The sequence below is a fragment of the Tyto alba genome, unplaced genomic scaffold, assembly GCF_018691265.1.
Source record: "Tyto alba isolate M040663 unplaced genomic scaffold, T.alba_DEE_v4.0 Super-Scaffold_2, whole genome shotgun sequence".
NCBI lineage: Eukaryota > Metazoa > Chordata > Aves > Strigiformes > Tytonidae > Tyto > Tyto alba.
In genome coordinates this window covers 46931445-46955131 of record NW_024881282.1, presented here as the reverse complement: position 1 = coordinate 46955131, position 23687 = coordinate 46931445, and the positions used below count along the sequence as shown (strand labels likewise).

Sequence of the window (23687 nt, the reverse complement as noted above, 5' to 3'; positions counted from 1 at the left end):
TTCCCAGACTGGCTGTCCACCAGCAAGCTGGATATAGGGGTTTAAAATGGAGGGGTTTCATTTGAAACCCTTAGCACGTCTCAGAGCAGCATACTGGTTCACCTGTACGCCTAAGACTGGGGAATGACAATCTCCTTTCGAAGGACAGATGCCTACAGCCCTTCTTTTTGGAGAATGGGAGTAGGGATAGAACAAGGCTAGGTCTCCTGATGCTACACTGGTAGCAGAGCTCACCACTTTTTTTACATTAATCTGAAAGCTGAAGTACTCCTCCAAGAAATGGAGACACTTTGATTAAATTTCTTCATCAGGCCAGAAACTAATATATGACAGCATTTCTAATTCATGCCAAAGTCATGGCATTGTGTGGGAAATAATTCAAACTATAGGCCAAAGTGAGAGGGGAGAACAAATTTCTGGTTCCCATCCTCAACATTTCTAGATTTTAGAATAAGAAACAATCACCAAGTAAAATAGAGAAGTTGAGGAAAAGAGCCTTCTTTTTCATGGTTCCTCCTCTGTCCCAAATCTTGCAGCGTCATACCTGACCTCTACTTTATGTCAGGTTTAAAGAAAAAAGGGAAATAAAAGTACTACATGAGACTTTTAGGGAGAGTTGCTGTCTTAAGAGACAAACTGATAGTAGTTTCTTTTGCTGATAGCCAATACCATTAACAGGACAAAGAAAGCATTGAGACAAGCTACTTGTATTAATCCACACTGTACAAGAACATTTTGTGCTGTCCTTCAGGATGATATGTGTGCTTATAAAACAGTCCTTTCCAGGCTCCTTTCAGATCCACATCATCCCCTAAACTAAAAGTATAAACTTCGAGTTACAGCTGTAGCACAAACTCTTGGCCTAGCTGTCTATAAGGCCTGACTAGAGCTCATGTAGATTAATTATTCAGGCTAATTAGCAGAAGACTGACGCACAACATGAGAGAAAATGTATTCCAGGCATGCTAAATTAATAACTTCTAACATTGCTAGGTAGGCAAAGTGAGAAGCACAGCAACAGTGACTAGTGTGTTATACTTGACAGAAGATAAAGGAAACAAGGAACAATTTGCAGGTAGTATGTAGGAAATGTGGATTAAGAGATAAAATGCAGTCCGCAGTATTTTCATTCCACAGACCTGGAGAGGTTTATCTGTACATCAACCATATAATTTTGGTGTAGATTTCAACATACTAACATGAAATTCCAGACATGTATACACAAAGGTTGTGTTAGTGGTTCCTTCAGTAAACTGACTACTTTTCTAAGAAATGCAGCTTCTCTGTCTTTGGCAGGTAGCTTTCAATGCCTCATAGGAGCAGTTTTAACTTCTTCTAAGCTGAACAAGGAGTAAGGAAAACTTGAATGCCTAGCATTTGCATAACACATTTTGGAGAGAACTGTGGCCTTACCTCAATAGAACAAAATTTAGCTTTTGTGTTTTTGAAGACCAGAAAAAAGCCTCAGAGTTCTTGTCCTAAAAAGGATAGTCTTCCTTCTTAGGGAGCATAGCTCCAGATTTGATTAGATCTATTAATGAGGTCAAATGATGCTTTTAGGCTGGTAGCTAATGTAAACCAAATCTATTTATCACTTTGGCAGTCGTTCCTGCAACAAAGTTAATGGCCATTACAGCATTTATAGTTAGCCAATCAGAAATGATCTTTTTGTGCAAAAAAAGCAGAAGTTAGTAATCCATCATCATCCTCATCATAATAGTGCTGCTAAATGAGCTTCTGAAAAAGAAGAGCAACATGGCTATTAACCTTAATCGTACCTTGAAAATAGATTTCCTCCTACCAAGGCCACTACTGATATGTGGGTTGCAGCCTTGATAGCTTCTTGCAGAATAAAGGAGGTTGAAATACTAGGCAGGGGCACAACCTGTATTTAGATTCTTTGCTTCAGTCTTTTAAAACAAAACTGAATGCTTAAAAAGAGAAAGGTCAAAGCCTGCCTTTTTTTTTAAACAGCAGATGCAGACAACATTTTATTCAAGGGACTTGAGTTGTACATAGTCGATGAATAATCAAATTAATTTGTTTTTTCTGTATTAGCAGTGTAAATGTCTAATAACATACAGATGCCATAAAACTGTATCTTCATAATATCTTCTGATACACATCTTCATAGTGACAGCCATGTGCTGGCAGAATGGAGCAGACTTCTGTAAAAGCTTTTGTGCACATACATTCATGCCAGTGGTGTTTTCTTGGGAAGTTTAGCTTGGTGGAGAAGAGGCAGGGGGAGTTATCTTTTCTGGTGCTTGCTGAGGCAAAGGTGAGGTGTACCATAGGAAGAGCTCTCTCCTTCCATCCCTGCACTGAGGTGAGGCTTGGAATAGCCGGGCTGTTGGTACTTACTCTGCTGAAATTTTCAAAGCTGCTATAAATCTGACCATCACCTGCTTAATAGACAGAGGTCATGAAAACATTTTAGCTTGAATGTGTGGGGCAAGCCTGGGACCATTCAGTCCTTCAGCACACACCCCCAGGCAGTCTGACAGACTACGCACTGCAAAACAGTTTGCCTAGCTGCCCTGGCCTGCCAGGCATGCATCATATACCAGTTCAGCCAAGCCCACACCATTATGCCTCCAATCCCATGAACCACTGTCACCCATATAATGTTCTCAAAACACCTGCAGCATGGACGATTTAGTGTCTGCCCTTTCCCAAGCTGGGCAGAGTGCAGCGTCAAGGACAGAGTTGCCTGCCAGGAATGCTCTCCTGCATACCCCTGCACAAGTGAATCAATACACAATTTGAGGTCCCTTGGAAATATGCTTACATACAGCCACAGCCAGCCTTGCTTAGTCCCACCGAGGTGAGCAGAGCCAGCCAGGAGTGGGATAGCACAGTCTCAACACCCTGCTCTGGTGCACTCTGTGACAGACACACGGTGTGAGCTGTTGCCTTGGTACGGTGCACCCGATCAGGCATTGCTGGCCATGCACCAAGACCAGGATTATCTAGCAAACCTAGCATCCATTTGCATTTGAGAGGACACTAGACCAACAAAGTGTAACTTGATATTTCTGTGAACACGTGTAGGGCTCATGCTGGTCATACCTGCCAACAACTGCATATAAGTATTACAGGGCAATTCTTGGTGTTACAGACACCCTAAAAACAAAGGTGATGGACCATGTGGGATGTTGGAGTTGTGGTGACTAGGGATAGGGCATTTCATCTCATACTGAGGGCTCAGCATGGAAATCCTTGACATACAACCATTTATGCAAAAAAAAATAAACAAGTCTCTGTGACCTGAAGAATTATTGCATGTGCCACATTTTTATTTGGGGAATTCCTGTCAAAAGCTGTCATCTGGAAAACCAGAGCAAGCCATGGTTGAAATCTGGTTTGTCTGGGGCTAACTGTTACTGCCTCAATAACACAGTCAGCTCAGGCACTCCTTTTAGAGGGTCTCAGCCAAAGAGAGTCTATTGGTGTTCTGTGTCCTTTGTTTCAGGTCCCAGTCTTTGTTGTAACCTTGGCCATTGATGAGATATGGAGGTGCCAGGCTGGCTGGATGAGTTCCTTCAAAAAAGAGGGCATTCCTGTCCTGGGTAGACAGGATCCAAGGATCTTATTGAGGTGATAGAAGGGGTATTTAGCAAAGGCTGTGCACAAAGGAGTGCTAGGTAATGTGCTTGGACAGACTGGATCTGGCAGTGTACAAGGGGTGGACAAGGGCACAGCTCTTGTGAGCAGTCAGTTAGACCAGGATGTGCACATACCCACCACACAGGCTTGGGACCTTACACTGTAAAGCCTCTCAGGCAAATCTGTCTTTTTATTTCATCTGTGTGCAATGTCTAATCTCATGAGGCATTTCTGAGTCGGTGCCTTTAGGCACTACCCACACACAAATGAATGTCTCTTAATAATGATAATATTTAATGAAAGAATCTTGTTCAAAATGATGTCTGTACATTTAAAATAGCAGATCAAGAAATGCAGATACTCAGTTGATTTCACTGAGTATACACTATTGCCCAGCAAAAGAAATATGGTTTTACAGGAAGATGCCTGTCAGGAAAAGAAATATGGCTTCTCATATGAGCAATTCCTGCCTACATACTGCAATGGCCTAACATACCATAAAAATTTAAAACCAAAGCTTTAATTCTAGCTGAAAGAAGGAGATTGGTTTTGGTTTGCTCCTTGATTGTTTTTATAATTGATTTATCACTACTACTAAAGCTATGCAATTAATTTTTTTTTTAAATCTTTCTGGACATGGAAGATATGAAAAATTTCCCAAACCTATTAGAAATTAGCCTTTCTCACTGCTTACCATACTTAAATATGTGAATGCTTTCCTATTGAAGTGATAAAAAAAAAAATGAAAAACACCAACAAAGGCTTTTATGTCTGAAAGTATTAATCAATTTTATAAATTAACTGCTCCCATGATTCTTAACTGCAGAATACATCTGCTTCTATAATACGTGGATGGAAATATATATATATATATTATGCTCTATGCTGTAGATGAGTCTTTTTAACCTGTCTTTATCTTACCTATCAGAGGGGGAAAAACACTTTCATCCCAGGCCTTTTAAAGGGCTGGATAAAATCAGATATATGAACCTGCTTAGTATCTCTTCAGAGTTAATAATATGGCTCTACCAGACTGTGTAATGTGTGGAGAAGGTCCTAAGCGAAATGGTGTCATACTTTTTACAAACAGAAAGAATCAGATTATTTACAAGGTAGAAATACTTTGCACTTTTACATTTGGCCTTATTTGACATGGAGTGACAGTAAGCTTCACTGAAAATTTCACCAGACTTTTTAATAAAGTGAGAAATGAAAATCTGAACTGCAGCAAAGCTGTTTCAATGGGTAGGTTCATCAGTTTAGTATGTATGTATGCTGTTTAGTCTGTGCTATCCCATACTTCAGTGCTTTGTGTGAGTGTATGGATTCTGGTTACAATATTGCTGGCAACACAATAAAATGGCAAGAGTCAGAAAAGATAATTTTTAAAACTTTAAATAAGAAGTGAAGAATTATTAACAGAGTAGCTGTATTGGGATTACATGGCAAGGTTTTGGTAGCAGGGGAGCTACAGGAGTGGCTTCTGTGAGAAGCTGCCAGAAGCTTCCCCTATGCCTGACAAAGCCAGTGCCAGCCGGCTCCAAGAAGGACCTGCTGCTGGTCAAGGCCAAGCCCATCACCAACGGTGGTAGAGCTTCTGTGGTAACATATTTCAGAAGAAAAAAAAAAAAAAAAAACAAAAACAAAACACCTGGGCAGAACAATAGCAGCGGAGAGGAGTGAGAACATATGAGAGAAAGAACTCTGCAAACACCAAAGTTAGTGAAGAAGGAGGGGGAGGAGGTGCTCCAGGTGCCAGAGCAGAGGTGCCCCTGCAGCCCATGGTGAAGACCATGGTGAAGCAGGCTGTGACCCTGCAGCCTATGGAGGTCCACGGTGGAGCAGATCTCCACCTGCAGCCTGTGGAGGACCCCACACCAGAGCAGGTGTATGCCCAAAGGAGGCTGTGACCCCATGGGAAGCCCACGCTGGAGCAGGGTCCTGACAGGACTGGTGACCCTGCAGGAGACCCACGCTGGAGCAGTCTGTTCCTGAAGGACTGAGCCCCATGGAAGGGACCCACATTGGAGCAGTTCATGAAGAACTGCAACCCATGGAAAGGACTCATGTTGGAGAAGTTAATGGAGGACTGGCTCCCATGGGACAAACCCCACGCTGGAGCAGGGGAAGAGTGTGAGGAGTCCTCCCCCTGAGGAGGAAGGAGCATCAGAGACAACGTGTGATGAACTGACCACAACCCCCATTCCCTGTCCCCCTGCACCGCTGTGGGGGGAGGAGGTAGAGAAAATCTGGAGTGAAGTTGAGCCTGGGAAGAAGGGATGGGTGGGGGTAAGGTGTTTTATTTCTCATTACCCTGCTCTGATTTGAATGGCAATAAATTAAACTAATTTCCCCAAGTCAGGTCTGTTTTGCCCTTGATGGTAATAGGTGAGTGATCCTTTCCTGTCTTTATCTTGACCCATGAGCTTTTCTTACATTTTCTCTCCCATGCCCAGCTAAGGAATCAGAGTGATGGAGCGGCCTTGTGGGCATGCAGTGTCCAGCCAGGGTCAGCCCATCACGGTAGCACAGCATGACAAATGAAACTTAAGTCTCTTTCTTTATGCTACAAAATTAAGTTTTAAGGTCCCAAACACTCTGCAAGCCTGGAACATTTTCAGAGCATGGTATGTCATTACATTCTCCGTGGGACAGTAATTACCCTGCTGACAGTATCTACTATTCCACACCAGGGTGGGAAGTGCTGTGCTTTGGTCCTTCTTTTCAGAAGCATGACTGTTTTGTATGAAATGACTATGCAGAAAATCCAGAAGCTGTCCTCTGACTTGCTGCTTGGGAAGAAGCAGAGTGAAGGAGGTCCCCAAAGGGCTGAGCAAGACTCCTGGCTCTGCAGTAGCCGAGGTGCCAGTGGATGTGTCGAAAAGATTACAGCCTTGAGGGGCCCGGCACTGGGACCTGGGGCACCTCTGATGTATGCTTGGCTCTGGTGTCACGCAGGGCACTCAATGCTAACAATTTAGTGTGCTGGAAGGGTTCCTTCTGGGTGTGAGTTTGTGTTGCCACATTAGTACCAGGAGCCAGACAGTGTGCATGTACCCCAGGGTGGCACTTGAGGTGCTTCCTCTGGTGGGATATGAGGTTGACACTGCACCCCAGGGTACTATCTGGTGCAATTGCTTGCAACGTGTACATGGCATCCTCCAGCCCTTGGCTTCCTGCACTTGCGGGGTGCATGCCTAGGACCTGCAGCTGACATGAACTTTGCTGCCGGCAAAGACATAGCAGTGATGTGTGGTCCTGGAAACATGGTCACAGCAATAGAAGTCCCTGTTGTTTCTTGTCTATCACACCAGTCAATAATGTAGACCAATGCTCCCACGATGTCTTCTATGTGATGCTAACCAAAGTCATTTTATTCCATATGTATTGATGTCTGCATCTCTGCAGTTCAGATAGTATGTCCTACCTCCTTTATAAGACACTTTGTGATCTACTGATAAAAGTGCTATAATAAGAGCCATTTTTATCTGAGGCCTTCTAAATGAGTATTAAATCTCATTAAGGAATAAAACTGGTTATTACTTTCAGTGGGAACTTAGTGTATTACTCCAAGGGTTGTTAATTCTTTTAATAGTAGCTGTTCTCCTTTAAACCCTAAGCCACTGTGTATTAGCACCCTGTGTTAAGTTTGTATATGTTAACAGACCATTGGCTTATAGGCAAATATAGTTTCTGTAAGTTCATCTTGTCAGAAATCGCAAATCAGTTCCCTTTTTAAAAAGAACTTTACCCCTGCATAATATTTTATAAAAAAAAAAAAAAAAAAAAATGTGTCAAATTAGCTTTTCCTTCCTTGGTAATAGAATTTTTACCTGGTTTTGGAACTTACAACATTCAACATGTACTATGCATGACTAACTCTGATATGCAAGAAATACAATTACTGTTTTGAAAATTGAAATACAACTCTGGCCCTCATATTGGCAGGGCAAACCTTGAAAATGTGATACAAGTAACATTTCCAATTGTTCAAAAACTGAGAAGGAAGATAAAAACAATGTTCATTGCATACAATGAATGAAATTAGCTAAGAAAATCAAATATATATAGGCTTAATGTATTTTTCCCCATCAGTTACATTACTTTTGAGTCTTATTCTCTTGATTTCTGAGTCCTGGGTTTGATATGATTGGAGTATTTTGTCCCTTTGAAAATTCCAGTTCCCTGTAAGTTGCATGACTTTTTTTTTTACTGTGTTTTTTTTCTTCAGACTATCAATTGAAGTTTGAAGTGCAACATATTGTACGTGTCACAGGAAAAGTGAAACCTGTTCTAACCACAAAATACGATTGTCCACATGATGGAAAATAGTTATCTCAAGCTCCTATGGATTTGTTCATCAGAGTTGAATATTAGCCCCATGGGTTGTTTTGTCCCTTCTCAGGAAAGTACTTGGCCTCAGCTGGTGTTGGTACATAGAGTTTTTGGAAAGGCTTCAGCAAACCTGTCTGGCTTCCAGGTCTGGCTGAAGGCTCCAGCATTCCTCATCTTCCCCAGCTGTTCAGTGTGCCCAGTGCTTTCTCTGGCAATTATCTAGAGCCTGAATTAATTTATTTTATTATAAAAGCTTTATGGCAGCAGATATATAAACAGATAGGAAGCATCAGTCTAAAAATATTATCTGCTTGATTAGAAAGTATCTTCCACAAAAGTCTTTCCTTTCTCTACACTGTTTTCTGTAGTAAGTGACCTAGAGGTTTTGCCAGAAAGGAAAGGCTGTTTCACTTGTCGTGCTGGCCAGTGTTGCGGTCCTTCACCAGGGATGAGCTGTGCAGCAAGGAACTGGGCTGCTGATTCCTCTTCTGGGCCATTGCATGACAAGTGCGTGCATATCGTTCTTTCATAGAGGGCAAGGGAAGAAACGGCTGTATTTGCTGGTGGAAGTACGAGGCAGGAGCAGGCAGGAGGGCTGGGAGCTGTGAGAGGGTGAAAGGAGAACCAGCAGCCCCCAAGAAGCACGACAGTGCTAGGAAGGGCACTCACGTGCCATGGACCACAAGAGGGAACTTTCTGAGGATTGATGTGGCCACCAAGGAGGCTGTGCAACAGTGGTTGAGCTGAAAAGGAGCCCAAGAGGGCTGCCCTGATGGGCAGTGACACAGCTGACAGCGGGGAGATCTGTGTTAACTGTATTTTGCTCATAATTCTGTTTTGTTTTGATTCAGAAGGGGATGGGCAGGTGAACAGAGCTGTTTTCATTTTAGTATTTGTAGAGATGAAACCTGACATTAGAGCTTGAAGGCCTTTGCTATCTCTCTGAGGTACTTCCTTCGAGATGGAGATGTTTCATCATCTTTGCTTCCTCTGGATGCCTCACCATCCCATCTCACCTGAAGACTCCCCTGCCTTGCTTTCTCCCCCATGTGTCTTGAGAGATGAGGGGCAGAGGAGACGATGAGACTGAGCAGTGAGGAGCTGGGCAAGAGAGGGAGCAAAACACATTGGAAAGAAGGAGAGAGAGAGAGAGAGCAACAGGGACAGAAATAGTTCTGCTCTGCAGAAAGAAGATACGCTGTTGGGTTGATGTGTTTTACCATGACAGAGAAGATATCACATGCCCTAAACAGTGAATTAATACCAGCAATAATAAACACAAATGACCTGCAGATTCCAGCAGTAGGTGGGGGTTCACCTTCAGGTAAAGATTTTAGTCATTTTATGCATTTTGACTTCCAGCTTTGGGAACATACAGTAGGCGCATCAGATTCTCCAGCAGCACAAGCACCTCAGCTAAATTTGTAGCCATATCTAGGATTACTGCTAAATTCAATGTCACTTTATTTGCAAAGACTGGAGTGTTCAGTCATATGAAATTTGCATAATTTTGCATCATAATACCTAACAAAGAAGCTATAGGCAGGAGTATATTCAATGAGCGAAGCCCATCTGATCAGTGCACTTTCACAGACTGTTTTGCATGTGGGGAACTCACTGTCAAAACACAAATCTCTTAGCTCAGTTAAGCTTCAGTAAACTTCCATAAACTATTCATAGAGATACTCTTATGCAACTGCACATGCTCAAAAAATAGAGAAGGGGGGGGAAATGTCAGCATGAGAGCATTCATTAAGATATTTAGTAGTGGTTCCTTCTAGTGATGGGTCAAAGGTAGCATCATTAACTTGAACCACATAAAAATCTGTAGTAAATGTAAGAAAGTGAAAATAATATTTTGCAAACATGCTATTAAAGCAAGATATCATACATAATAGTGTTTGGAGTTGAAATGTAGCTGTATAAGCCTGAAGGCTAGTATTTAAATCATCGGTATTTGTAAGTATGTATTTGGAGTTTTTATCTTCCTATTTTACAAGTCATTTTACTATGTATCAGCATTTCCTTTTCTTTGCATTGATCACGTTTGTATTCCTTCTACTGTGAATAGTGGTATCTATTACCTGGGTCCTTGCTCTCAGTACATTTTCTTTTTCTTTAAGCAACTTCTAATGAAAGTCAAATTGATTCCCAGACCGTGGCCCCTGGGGAGTTTCTATACAGAAAGTCTGAATATGGCTATATATGGGGTTTGCTTCCTGATTAGAAGCTGTAAGTGCAAAAAGCTAAAATAAAACAATGGTTTAGTAAATGAAAACTGACAGTGCTTTCACATTCATGCTACCTGAGCTGTAGATTAACGCAGTGTGTTTCACATACAACTATTTGGCAGCTGCAGCTTCCTGTTAAGTACCATACACCCTCTAAAACCTGGATTATTAATATTTATCAATTCCGACATGCCATGGGCCTCGTTTGCAGAATATTATGGAAGCTGCAATCATCTAATAGTCCTTTGCTGTCACAGTTTAAATGGGACTGCTTAATTGCTTAATTGGGAATTGTTGTTGGGCAGCATTTTTGGTATAGAAGTCTTCACTTCTTAATTCAGCTCCTCTCTTCAGTTCTTCCTTGACCTTCCGTCTCTTTGGGTTCTAAATTAATAAAGTTTTCTCTGACATTGCATGCAGAAATGGAAGAAAGTTATTAGGATTAAGATTTTATTCTCTTTTACAGATGGTAGCACTTCAATGCTGTTACACATTTTGTGACTCCCCTCTTACTGTCTTTCTTTTGGAGTCAAATGTCCTTCGAGGCATTTGATAATTTTAGATCATCTAACGGGAATGTCAGTTTTAGATCCAAGGTCTGTACCCCTCCAAGCATTTTGTATAAGGCCAAGTAAGGGTATCTTTTTATACAGAGGACATAATTTGTAGCTCTTAAATTGAATAACTCAGTAATACATCCTTTCCTTTGAATCTAGCATATTCAGTGAAACAAGATTTAATGACAGGTTGGGACACAAGCTATATTTAGTGCAGCGCAGTAGAAGCAAATCAGTGGAGTGAAGCAGTTGGTTCTGAGAACCCAGCCCCACGCTGAAAACTGTGAGGGTAATGCTTCAGTTCAGGTTTGCTCCTGTGGGCCAAGTGCCTTTTGCAGTTGGAGCACCATTAAGTGAGCTCTGGGAGCATATATTCCCATTTGGTCCATTATACCCTCCCAGATCACTGCATAACATGGGTCCAAGCATGGTATATGGGTATGGGCTGGAGATATGCCTCATAAATGCACTCCTAAGCCCAAACTAAAATGATAATGTACCTGCATCACAGCTGCTGTATTTATGAAATGCTACAAATGCATCAAATGACCCACAGTATGCACACAACCCTGGCTGGCATTAGTGAAATCATGGAATCATAGAATTGTTTGGGTTGGAAAGGACCTTGAAGATCATCTAGTTCCAACCCCCCCTGCACCTTCCACTAAACCAGGTTGCTCAAAGCCACATCCATGCTGGCCTTGGAAGGAAGCAACAGAGAGGGATGAGAGAGCTCACAACTCTTTTAGCTGCATCCATGTCTGACTGATGTTCAGCGTGAGTGAAAGATGCAAAATCAGTACCCAAAATGCCTGAATTATCAACACAACCCTAGAGGTTACTCTTAAGCGCCCCACTATTGCTCAGGAGTAAGCCATGCATTTCATTTTCTCTACACTCTCCTTTTACAGATAGGCTTCATTCCTACATTTCTGAGTAAAGTCCTAGAGCATACCCTGTTCAGATTGGATCAATAAGACTATTTCAAGACTTTATTTACTAACTATGCTACTCAGCAGATCCCCTCATATAGATTTGTCTTTAAGAGCCTTGTAGAATCGCTGGATCATGTAGTGATTCATGACAGCTTCTTCAAAATAAGTATTCTGTATTTGCCCATGGGGGTAGAACAAAGAAAATAGCACTGAAATGCCAAAAAGTTTACAGACAGATTAATTATGCTTAAACCAATTGCTTTTCCTTGATCACATAGGTAAGCATTGCTAGTTTCAAAGCACCCCCTTGTGCAGGCACTGGGTAAGACAAGTTGTACAAGAAGCTTCTGGCTCCCTGACACGGGTTGCTTGGTCAGGATCTGTGTTTTTCATGTCACTGACTCTGCTTCATTTGCCACAGAGGTCTTTTGTTCAACGGATCATGTCCAAAGACCTGAGGGTTCAGACTGCTCTACTGAACCTGATCAAACTGGCTTAATATAGAGATAGTCTTCAAACTGTAGATTCACTTTGTTGTCCACTTAAACACTGGAAAAAATGAAATTCTTTGAAAATCTTGCATAAGTGTGGGTAAAGACCAACCAGAATTAACCAATATGAATCTCCAAAGTGAGCCACTCTGCAGAAACAAGAAAGTTCATATGCTGTTGGTAAGGTTTTTATATATATTATTCACAGTTGATTAAAATATTAAAAAATTAATGGCTGTATATTTGAGTCATTCAAAGTGACTAGTGACTTCAGTCACTTCATTCTGGCCTGTGCACCTTGAGATGACTTTATAGAAAAATAATTTTTAAACAGTTACCTTTTCCTGGAATTCAAGCTTCTCTGGGAGTGTCATGGGTTGGGAAGCACAGATATAAAAACTCTCAAAGCCTTCAGTAATTTTGGAAAATCTTGCGCATATTATGTAAAATAATTAACATTTAAATTTATTTAAATAGTGCTTTTGAAAGGAAACAAACATTGCTTCAAATCCAGTGGTAACTGTATGTTTCACCTGTCTTAAATTTAACATTTACATCCACTGATTGGGCAATCTCTGTCAATGGCAATGTTTAGATGAGCCATCTCCTTGACAGAGATGAGAAAAAAAAATCTATTTCTCTTTGCTTTTTAGACTTGAAAGTTGAAGTTGTTTTGGAATTTTCCAGATTTTAAGTTACATCAGATTTTTTCTTTTATTGCTTATGTTTTGTTTAATAAAAAATGAAGCATATTTTCTTTGAGGAGATACATAAGGAATTCTGGATAATTCTTGGTATCTCAGATATTAATTTGATAATCATTTAATTGCATCACAAGGGCTATTGGGTAAAATTAAATTACAAACAGATGAGAGCAGACAGTGCATTATAAAAAAGAAGCTGAGGATCTGCAAGTCTGCGAATGCTCCCCAAGGCACCCTACATTGTTCATGCTCCAGAGAACTGAGGCAGCAGTGCCAGAATACCACTTTACACAACAGTTTCAGCACAAAGGCACCCATCTTTACTACCTACACAAGCTTTTTGATCTGTAGGATGCATATGTATATATCCTATTAACACCCACATTCCCTGTCTCCTCAATTCCTTGGTTCTCCCAGCTTACCCGCATTTGATGTGTCCCTCCTCTCTTTCCTCCCACGGTGCCATCCTGCTGGCAGAACCCCATCCCATATTCTTGCTGCTCCCCATATTCACTGGCATCATGCTTCAAGCACTGCTGACAAGACAGCAAAACAAATAGTTGATAAATTTGGGCACAACATTCATTTCATATTGACATAACTCCTGTAGAACAGCTCAGATACAAAGTATAGTGTTATGTAAAAACCATTTCAGATGCTAAGTGTCTAAAAAATTAAGTACACACGTCAAATTTAGAATTTGAGAAGAGCACATGTTGCCTGTGAAAGACAGTGGTTTTAGATTTGTGAGTGCTGGGTGAAAAAAATATAAAAATTTGTAGGAGAGTCAGTTGTGTTATAAAGTGTTACCACACCAGATTTGAAGACAAAATGAAATCACCAATGCACGAAATACAGATTTTGTGATAAGTACAGATCTAATGCAACTTGAACTGCAGAATTGATGCTGCTGACTCCATAAAATATATCCCATAAACAGCTGTTAATCTGTTCACTGTTTATCTTTTAACATCCATTTGTTTAGTAATCAGTTCTCATTTGTTCTACATATGGTACAGCTTCGCTTTTATAGCAGCTGCATTTAATGAACATTTGGAGGCACAAAAGTATTACAGAAATTATTGTTTAACTATTCTCCTGCATTATTTTTGTATCTGTGACCAAGGACATTTGAATAAAAATTAGAAAAAATGGTCATTAAATTTAGAGTAAGGAAGATATAGGTGCTCTGTCCTCTTCCTGAACTGGTAATTTGTAGTGGAAGTTCCTGTGACCATGTTTCACACTCTGCTTAGCTCCTTTAAGCAATTAATTTTCTCTATTTATACTGTCCATTCCCTTTTGTGATTCACTGACGTCAACATGTCAGATTTGATTCACTCTTCGGTTTTGCTCTTTATCATATTAGAGACCTTTAGGTAATGCACTGAGAGAATATCTTGTAGACCTGATAGACTGAGTGCATTTCGAGATTTTTAGAAAATGACAGTTTACAAGATTTAAAGTTTTGTCAGGTGTTCTGGTTAAATGTTGGGATCAGTGGTCATTAAAGCTGATTTGTAGGAAGATAATTCCCTTCTGGAGTACTTGTGTTTACAAGTGTCATCTTAATTCCTTTTTTCCAAAAATTCTGATCTTTAACAAGACCATTTTATTATAGTAAGTGTTCTCTGTTATTTATTCATGCTTCAGCCATGTCCAGCATCCTGGACTGAATGAATAAAAGTAACGTAAGTTTTTCTCTATAGGAAAGTAGAGGTGAGAATATAGCTATGTACTGAAACTTTGCTAGCGTTAGGGCACGATGACAAACAGGACAAGTGTCCTTGGATCGGACAGTCCTTTGTCCTTGTTAAGTCTTTACTGGTGACCTTGACCTGCATCTATTGTGAGGAGTCTGCGAGTCTGTCAAGTACAGCAGTGGGCAGAGGAGGAGGGCATTCATTAAAACTAACTGCTTGGATCGGATGCCGTTCCAGAAAAGGAAAATTCCCAGTCAGTTCCACCCGATTCAGCCAAAATGCCAGGTGGGTCGGGGAGATGATTAAAGAAAGAAGCAAGTAATTGCCTAAATGTGCTGAGAATTTTACAGGTTTGCACAGTGTAAATATTTTGGGCATACTGTTTGCAGATGGTCGATTAATCAAAATAGCTGCAAGTGAGTTTGATATGTGTCACCAGGCATGTACATAGATAGATGTGTTAAATGGGTGTTGTGTGTGCAAATGCTCAGTGTGTGCAAATATATAAAAGATAACAGGATATTTTAGAAAGGATTTCAGGTATTTGTGCAGGGCATTTTAATTGAAAGGAGCTTAGCTATGAGAGAAATGTGCTTGTTTCTAAATTTAACCCTACTAACAGTTTACCACTTTCTTTTTGTGTGTGTTTCTTTTTCTCTTCCAGTGCCACCTTGGGCCTTAATAGCCATAGCCATAGTTGCAGTCCTATTAATCCTTACCTGCTGCTTTTGTCTCTGTAAGAAGTGCTTGTTCAAAAAGAAGAACAAGAAGAAGGGAAAGGAGAAGGGAGGGAAGAATGCTATTAACATGAAAGATGTTAAAGATTTAGGGAAAACCATGAAAGACCAGGTAAAGTACTTCTCCTTTTCTTGAACTCTTGAGTTGCATTTGAACTTTTCTGTCTGATGTGTCTAGAAAAAGTTCTGCTTGTTGCCTCAGCAGTGGCTCTGTGAAGAGGGGACTGATTGGCAGCATCTTCTCGGTGATATCACAGAAGATGAATCTGGGTGTGGCATCACTGATAAAGCAGTCAGCCAATTTCTCTGCTCTGCTAAAAAAAAATGAACAGGCATAAAATGACTCATCCAGAAGGGGCAAGTTTATTGAGAGTATCTTAATTGTCCCAAAAGTGAAACAAATATGTGCAATTTTTACTGTTCTTTTTCAGGACATTGACCAGGACCTAGTACAGTGTTTGTATATCTTTCCAGCAGTATGTCTGAGCTTACATGATAAACAAAAGTAGGTCTGAACTCTAAATCTGTTTTTACACAAAAGCAAAAGTTCAGCAGAGATAGAAACAACAGTATAAAAGAAAAAATTAGAAGCATAGAAACAAAGGAAAACAGCCAAAAAGAGCACAGGGGCATTCAACACAATGATGTGGGGAGAATTAATTTTGTACTAGAGAGGAGGAGATTAAAGATAACAAGCCAAACTTGTAGCTGTAAGTCATCTGAGTAACTTGGAGGAAAAGATTAGCATAATGCCTTTTGAGCAGCATCATTTTTATAAGGGCAGAAACACTTGTCCTGCAGATCTGCTTCATGGAAGAGAATCAGAAGGTTACAGGACCTAATCCTCAGGGCCATAGACTTAACTAATAAGTTCCTGGAAGAAAATAATTTTTTTTTTTTTAATAGGGTTTTAGTATTGTCCTTTCTGGAGCAAACTGTTGAGAATAAACAGAATGGGGAAATGTTAAGTATCCATGTGTCCTCATTGCTTGACAGATTTCCTAAGCTAAGAAGACAAAGGGCTATATTTTTCAAACAGAAAGTGCTGAAGAAATTTAGAGAATTGCTTTGCAAAACCTCTTCAGTAAGATCCAGTAACTGTAAGGATATTGCATGGTTGAGTCTGTGCTCCCAAGACCCCAGGTGACGTTGAGCAGTCCAGGAGCACTTATCCAGCTGAAGACAGAGGATAAAGGCATGATCAGGGAGGAGCATTTTTTTCCACAAGTTGGGATCTAGTGTAGAAGAAAGATGAGCTGAAGGCAGGGTGATTAGAAGTACAAGCCAAAGCTGGGAACCCAAGAACTGGGTGGGAACAAGATCCAAGAAGAGAAGCCTAGAGCACAGTAGCTAAGAGGCCCATGGAGCAGTCCAGAACAAGTGGTGAGATACCACTGTATGGTGATGGAGCAGCCACCAATGTGGCTTATCAGCCAGTCTTAAGAGTCCTGGAACAGGTTAGCATGCTTTTCCAGGCACGTAAGATGGTGATAGGAGAAGAGCAAAATCAGGAGAGTGGATCAGGAGGCTTACAAGTCTGATGACTAGCTGCAACTGGATCACATGAATGTAGTCTGAAAGGAGCTCAGATAAGGGGAATAAAATAATGGATAAGCTTCAAAGGTACAGAGTATCGGCTATTTCCAGTTTCCATTATCAGACAAGAGGACAGTTTTTGTTGTTCTTGCTCAGTAAACAGTACAGAAAGAAAATAACTGATGATCCAATTGTTTTCTTCCTGTTCATGCTACTCAATTGCAGTAGCCACTAACAAAATGTTAATTCATTAGACAGTAGTTAACTTTTCTAGTCTATATACACTACATCAATGAAGTAAACCTTGGCAGAATTCATTACTTTCCAGCTGTATGTATCAACATTTTATAGTGACCACTGTACACACCGTCATCATGTGAGTGACAAAGGAAAGAGTGAGGCTTGATCTGACACAATCTGTTTTGGTTCTCAGACCATAAGTACAAATAGCATGCTTACAGATAATGAAGTTCACACCAGTTCACACACAGCCCATCCTAGGTGTACTCATGTCTCTACATGCTAGTAGGCAATACAAAGCAGGTTTCTATAGCCATCCCTGATTACCTTACCACAACTAGCATAGTCCTGCACAGTCACAAAAAGCAAATAGCTGGAGACTCTTGCATCCATATTGCAAGAGGAGAACATTAGAAGGTGCCCTGGTGCACAGCTTCAACCTTGTTTCTACCTGGGGAGAAGATGCTTCATGTGCCACACACTGCTATACTGGAGTGCATGACACCAACACAAGAGAAATTCACACCCGAAAACAACCTCATCAGTACATAAAATTGCTAATGTAGGTGCAGTTATTTCAAGGTTAGGAAGATTAGTGAGGCTGAGCTCAGAAAACAACCGAGCAGAAATGTTAAGTTCTTTGAAAAAGTTTTTATGCTGATTTTGTTTTCTCCATATGATGAATGAGAAACAAACTCCTTTTCTTTGAGAACTTTGATTTAGCATTCATAGATGCCCTGTATTTTATTTACAGACTTTGTTCTAGGCTATTAATATTAAGTATTTGTGAGATATTTCCCCCTCAGCAATGCATGGAAAATCAGATCATCAATTGTTGGGTTACCCTGGGCTACTGTTAGCCAACTCCTCCCATGGAGCCAAGAATAATTTGGAAGAACTGTTTGATTATGCTTGTGGAAAATTCCTTCAGATGTTTGTTATGTTCTACCAATAACAAACCTAATTCTTTGTTGTAGGAGAAATAATGTGCAATTTTTTGATTGATATTTATGTGGAATTTGTCCCATATCGTGTAAGGCCATTGTTGTATACACAATATATTATTGTTTTAAATTATATTCTTTAGGACCTGGATAAATGACCATGGATTCTTGGAAAATAAATATTTTAAATGCAAAATTACATTATGTAATATTGAGTTTAATTTCTATCTTTTTTATGGGAAAATTTGATAAAAAGCTGAATCAGGTGTCTCTCATCTACAAAGACAGCTCAAACTTTGAAACATTGCACAGATAGGTATTTTAAGACAATTCCATTCAGAATATTCTGTATAGTTATTTAAACATATCCTTGCCCAAACATTTTGGGATTTAACCAATATGTTTTGTTTTGCACAGTTAAACCTAAGGAGGGTAGATTCTCAGTTGATGTGAATGTCAGACCTTTAATAAATGGATGGATCACCAACAGTCCAGCCAAGCTTCCTATTCACTGTCTGTGATTTCAAAACAGGCTACTTAAATTAGCCCCTTAAATTCATACCTAGCAGTCTGATAAATTTTAAGTCCCTGGCATTCAATAACTTTTACCATCTTAATTCCTAATTTGTGACGTTTTAGCTGTATTTTTTTCTGAATGACTGATTGTTTATTCTGACAATTTAATCTTGACTTCAGTGCAAATTTTAATATAGCTAGCTGAACTCAATGCAATGCTAAATGTAGAATATTTCAGTTAAGAGATCTGAACATGCTCTGTTTTCTATTTTATGCTCTGGCATAAAATAGAAAGGGGAATAATAAGAATGCCTTCTAGCTCTTTAAAGAAGCAAACTTTAATGTTAAAAAAAAAAGTAATTGAAGATCAAGACATGAATCTAATGCCATTATAAAGGGCAGCATACAGTACCAAAGATCTGAAAAGTTGTCAAAAAAACCAAAAAGCTTAGTTCAGTCATTGTTAGGCCTGAACCTGCAAGTGCTAATTACCTTCTGCCTTGAGCTGAGAGTTCATAATAGCAGTTGATAGGCACTTGGCATCTTGTAAGATCCTAGTTCCCTAGGCACACAAAACTTGAAAGGTAGTAGCATTTGCTAAATTGGAAGTATCAGCTTCTGGAAATATAATTTCCATCCTAGTCTGGTTTTGTTTGTCAAAGAGCTTCTGACCTACGTGTACTCATGCTGACCTGCACATCCATGCCAAATTATTATAGAGCCATATAACTTGACATTGTTAAAGATCCTTTTGACATAGAGACTCAGTCAGCATAACAGTTACACGATAGCTAGATATTACAGAAAGTGGAGTAAAATTTTGGTCTCTGTTAGAATATTTGAGCTTCAAAATGTCCACTTTTCTGAACACAACTTCAAATGAGTAACTGTTTATGAAATAATAGTGATTATGAGCAAATGTACCTGATGTAAATTGGGAGATGTGTTCAAAATAAGATTAGGATTTCAGTCTTGAAGCCTGTTTCCATTGCAGGCAATACTTACTTTTTCAAGTAGAGTATGCAACTCCACCAAGGGCCATTAGGAGGATTAGATTTCTTCTAGGGGAGGCAAATCATTAATGAATGCACTACTGTAAAAAGGTCATTTCTCCATGGTTTTTACTAATGTTTGTGTGTGGATGTTTTAATTTTTATTTCTTCCTTCTATGTCCTCCTTGTCTGTGTTGTGTCTCATGACTGTTCTGGATTGTCACTTGCGGTAGGTTTATTTTGCTATTTGGATGCACCTAGTCTAAATCTCTGATACATACAGTCTTCTGACAGCTCTGGCTCCTCAGCTGAGATTTCTATGTAGTAGCTTTGGTACACACATCAAGAGGCTGAACTAAATTGATTGGATATTTTTTTGCCTGAGTATATATTTGGGGGGAGTCTAGAGGAGGGCAAAAGAAAAGAGATCATTCTTTCAGTAATTAAAATATTAAGTAAGTTAAACTGTACTAGAAAGCTCAAGTTTAAAATTAGTAGGCATGTAAAAATAACTTGCTAAATTTATTTTCTTTTTGTACAGATGACACCATATAAAAAGTAGACGAAAGCAGTGTGTATTTTTAATATCTTAGTTTCTAAGTGTTGCCAAAATGTTTGGTACCTCATGAAATTTTCTGTGGGCTACTGTATCATCTCAGTACAGTGCCAATGCTTTAAGTTTTTACTGCTCCATACCAAACTCCTTTAAGTGGTCTTAGTCCAGATTTCTGTTGGTGCAACTGAACGACAAATAACACCAGTGTTTTTATGAGACCTTCCCGTCACAGTTTTAATCTTTATAACTTTCCAATCTCTGCTAAGGCCCCTCCTGGCTCCCACTACTTTTTTCTTTAGGAAATAAAAAAAAGCCACCAAACACCCAGCTCTAGAGACACTATAATAGCTGCTGATTTATTTGGTCTGAATTTAATGCATTGGTACAGCAAAATTCTTGCTTAAGCTCAGCCTGTGGGCTGAGAAAAGGAATAGACATAATCATTTCAGTCATGACACTTATTTTCAGTGGCACTGAAAATTTACTAAAATTTAGCCCTATTGCTTGGAGAATAATTGTTGTGGTGGTCTGAACATTTTATTAGGTCACAAAACATTTGTGGAGAAGATTTAATGGCTCAGTCCTTTCTCATTGCATCAGGCTAAAACACTGTCACTAGTGAAAGATTTTTGGCTTACAATGAATGTCTGTTAGGTGAAATAGGAGAATTGGAATCAGGTATACATATTACACCCTGGAGTATGAGGAGTATATTCTTGGCTCTGCTAATGACTTACCGTGGCATTCAGTCAGCCCCCTGATTTCTCTATATGTTTTTCCTTTACATAGGCCTTCCTTTTACATCACAGTTATGTACTAACTTAATCAGAATATTCTGATTAATGTTCCTGTATTAACAGGAGTGAATTATAAAGTATATACAGGGCATTATAAAGTAACATGGTATTGAGAGCTGCAATTGCACCTAACTGAACTTCAACATATAATGGTCTTCTTAGACTATTTCACCTTATGATTTTAGCTGTTGAACAGTAAACTCCCTTGCCCTCATGAAGACAAAATGCTGAAGGAACAAGCTGTTTAATGTTAGGTGCCCAGAAATATTCCAAAGTAGTGTGTGTTGACCTAGCAGCATGAAGACGGTAACCAAAATGAAGTCAGTAAAGTCCACACTGACATCCAGAGAGCCTGGATTTCACTCAAAGGAACCTTTATTGCCAGAAATAATCCAAGAAGATCTATTTGAAGGACAGGGGCTCTACTGATGTCAGTGGTCTTTCCTTCTGCAATGTTTACTCGTGTGCTTGTTTCTTCTCCCAGCTGAATGCCTCGAGAATAGTGAGTGTATTTATTCCACTATGCCACCTGTCTTGGTCTCATCATGCCAATTCCCATTTGTTGGCATCCTCAGCCCACGGTGACGGTAATGCTTGCCGTGGCTTATCCACAATGCAGTGAGACATCCTAATTCACACTCAGAAAGACAGGATGTGCTGGAAAGCCATTACAGTGTAGAAGATTAGTCAGAAACAATGGAGACAAGTCTTTCATAGAAAACAAGCCCAATAAGTATACTATGACAGTCAAAATGGATTGACTGAGTCCCATTTGTACATTAATTCTACCTCAAGCTTGACCAGCCATCCTGCTTTTTCACCTGCCTCAGAAGGCAACTGTGCAGGGTGCATAAAACTTCCTGAAAAATGTGAAAATAACATGTTTATGAAGACACAATGTTATAGATGAGTGTTTGTGTTCTGCAGGCTTTTCTGCAAACTCTTTTGTAACTTAGATTTATATTAGACTTCAGAACCCTGAAAATAAGGAAGCAACAGATGTGAGCCACAGAGCTGGGCTTATTTGCATTCCTGTCTCTTCCTCTCAGACACTCCCAAAACAACATAAAAGCTTACTTTGCATGCTTCCTGAGTTTCTTTTTTGACCTTTTTACAAAATATTTTTCCTGTAAAATAATTAATTTATTACCTTTATTATAACCTACTGTACTGTTTGGATGATATGAAGGTACAGATCCTACTGATTTTCTTACATGTCTTGTTTTCTATACTGAAGGTATTGCCACTGTAAGCTTCTATTGTCAAGGACATTTCTTTCTTGCGTTCTCTTGATTAACAGACTAAATTTTGAATTCTTTACTCAAGACAAGAGTCTGCAGGTTCCTAATGAGTGGTGTCTAGGAAGTATGCAATTATTCCCTAAATTAAGTGATTTGAATCACACTCTCGAGATACTTACCTGTATCCACTGATTACATGGAGAGCTAAACTTTTACACTAAGTGGCTGAAGTTAGTGGGTATGAATAACCTACAACAGGAACAGCAGTTCACATCAATGAGGTATACATTTCAAACCCCACTGGGAATATTTAATTGTTTACTTTTTAAACAATGGCATTTATTCTTTACAAAATGATGAATAATAAATATGAATAGCAAAATAACCTTCAAGCACGAGAGTATCAGATACTTGATAAAGTCCTATTTAGAGGATGGTCAGAGGACAACCTTATCTCTTTTTAAGCAACTAAGCCAGAAGAACAGTTCTTTGCCAACTTTTTCTCCATAGATCAGTGGGGCACCCAATAAATCATGTCCGGCTATACTTAGGTTAATTTTCACTGTTAAATAGATGTAATATTAAATATATAGCATGACAAATTTTTCAGACAGAAATAAATGCAGTACTTGGAGTGGTCCTCTGATGTCGAGGAGCCAGCTCTGTCCCAAAGCATGCTTCCATCTGGCCCACTGCCATTCTTCTGGGGAGGATGAAGAACAGTCGATTGAGCAGCATGCGCTGGCCAAGCAGCCTGAAGCTGCCTCCTACTCACAGCCTGCTGCTTAGCACAACCAAGGACTGCCATATGGGAAGTGGGGGCAGAGCACGCTAGCATACTTGCAAGAGTGCTTACTTCTTTTAGTTCATGCACATGGGCCCTGTTTTCAAAGCAGAGCCCTGACCCACAGGGTGAACTTCCAAAATAGGCCCCCAGTCTGAGATCAGCTGCATCTTTTTTTCAGCAAATAAACACTGGCTACAAGAAAAACAGGGTCATCTGGAGGCTTATCAGCTCCAACTTGAATATATGTATTCATATTTTACATTGAACACCTGTAGCATTTGTTGTATTCTTCTGTTGCACCAGAATAAGTTGATATTTTAGTACCCAAACAATTCGGCAAGCTCTTAAGCTGAGCATGATGCCCTCATGTCATAGAGCTCCTAAAGAAAGCAAGCCTTTCAAATAACCCAACAAACCATTTAAAACCTGGATAACAAGCAAGGAAGTAATGTCAGGGCATCGCATGCTGAACACAGCAGGGTCTTGCTCATTCTGTGTATTGGTGTGGCCCACTGCTGGTGTGTGAGGCCAACGCTCTTACAGCAGTAATGGCAAAGTAGATTTCACAATGACCGAAGCCTGGCTCAGCCACTGGAAACCCATGCGCAACATCCTCTTTAAATTAATTCATGGAGAGAAGGCAGATGCTGAATGAATGAAATGTTGCCTTTCCTTCTGAGGGACTCTAACAGAGAATGTGTTACAATTGCAGGCTTTCCTGCTTTTTGATAGGGAATCAGCCAGGAATTTTTAAAAGCTTTTGTTTTCCCGTGGGA

At 39.8% G+C, this 23687-nt stretch overlaps 1 protein-coding gene across 4 annotated transcripts in view; it reads left to right on the top strand.

Moving 5' to 3' along the window:
* Positions 1–23687, top strand: part of SYT1 (synaptotagmin 1) — a 360537-nt gene that overhangs the window by 247815 nt on the left and 89035 nt on the right. For all 4 annotated transcript variants that reach the window (XM_042793239.1, XM_042793237.1, XM_042793238.1 and 1 more), the window contains one exon: positions 15230–15414. In XM_042793239.1, the coding sequence (XP_042649173.1) occupies positions 15230–15414 (185 nt within the window). The remainder of the gene's footprint in view (positions 1–15229; positions 15415–23687) is intronic.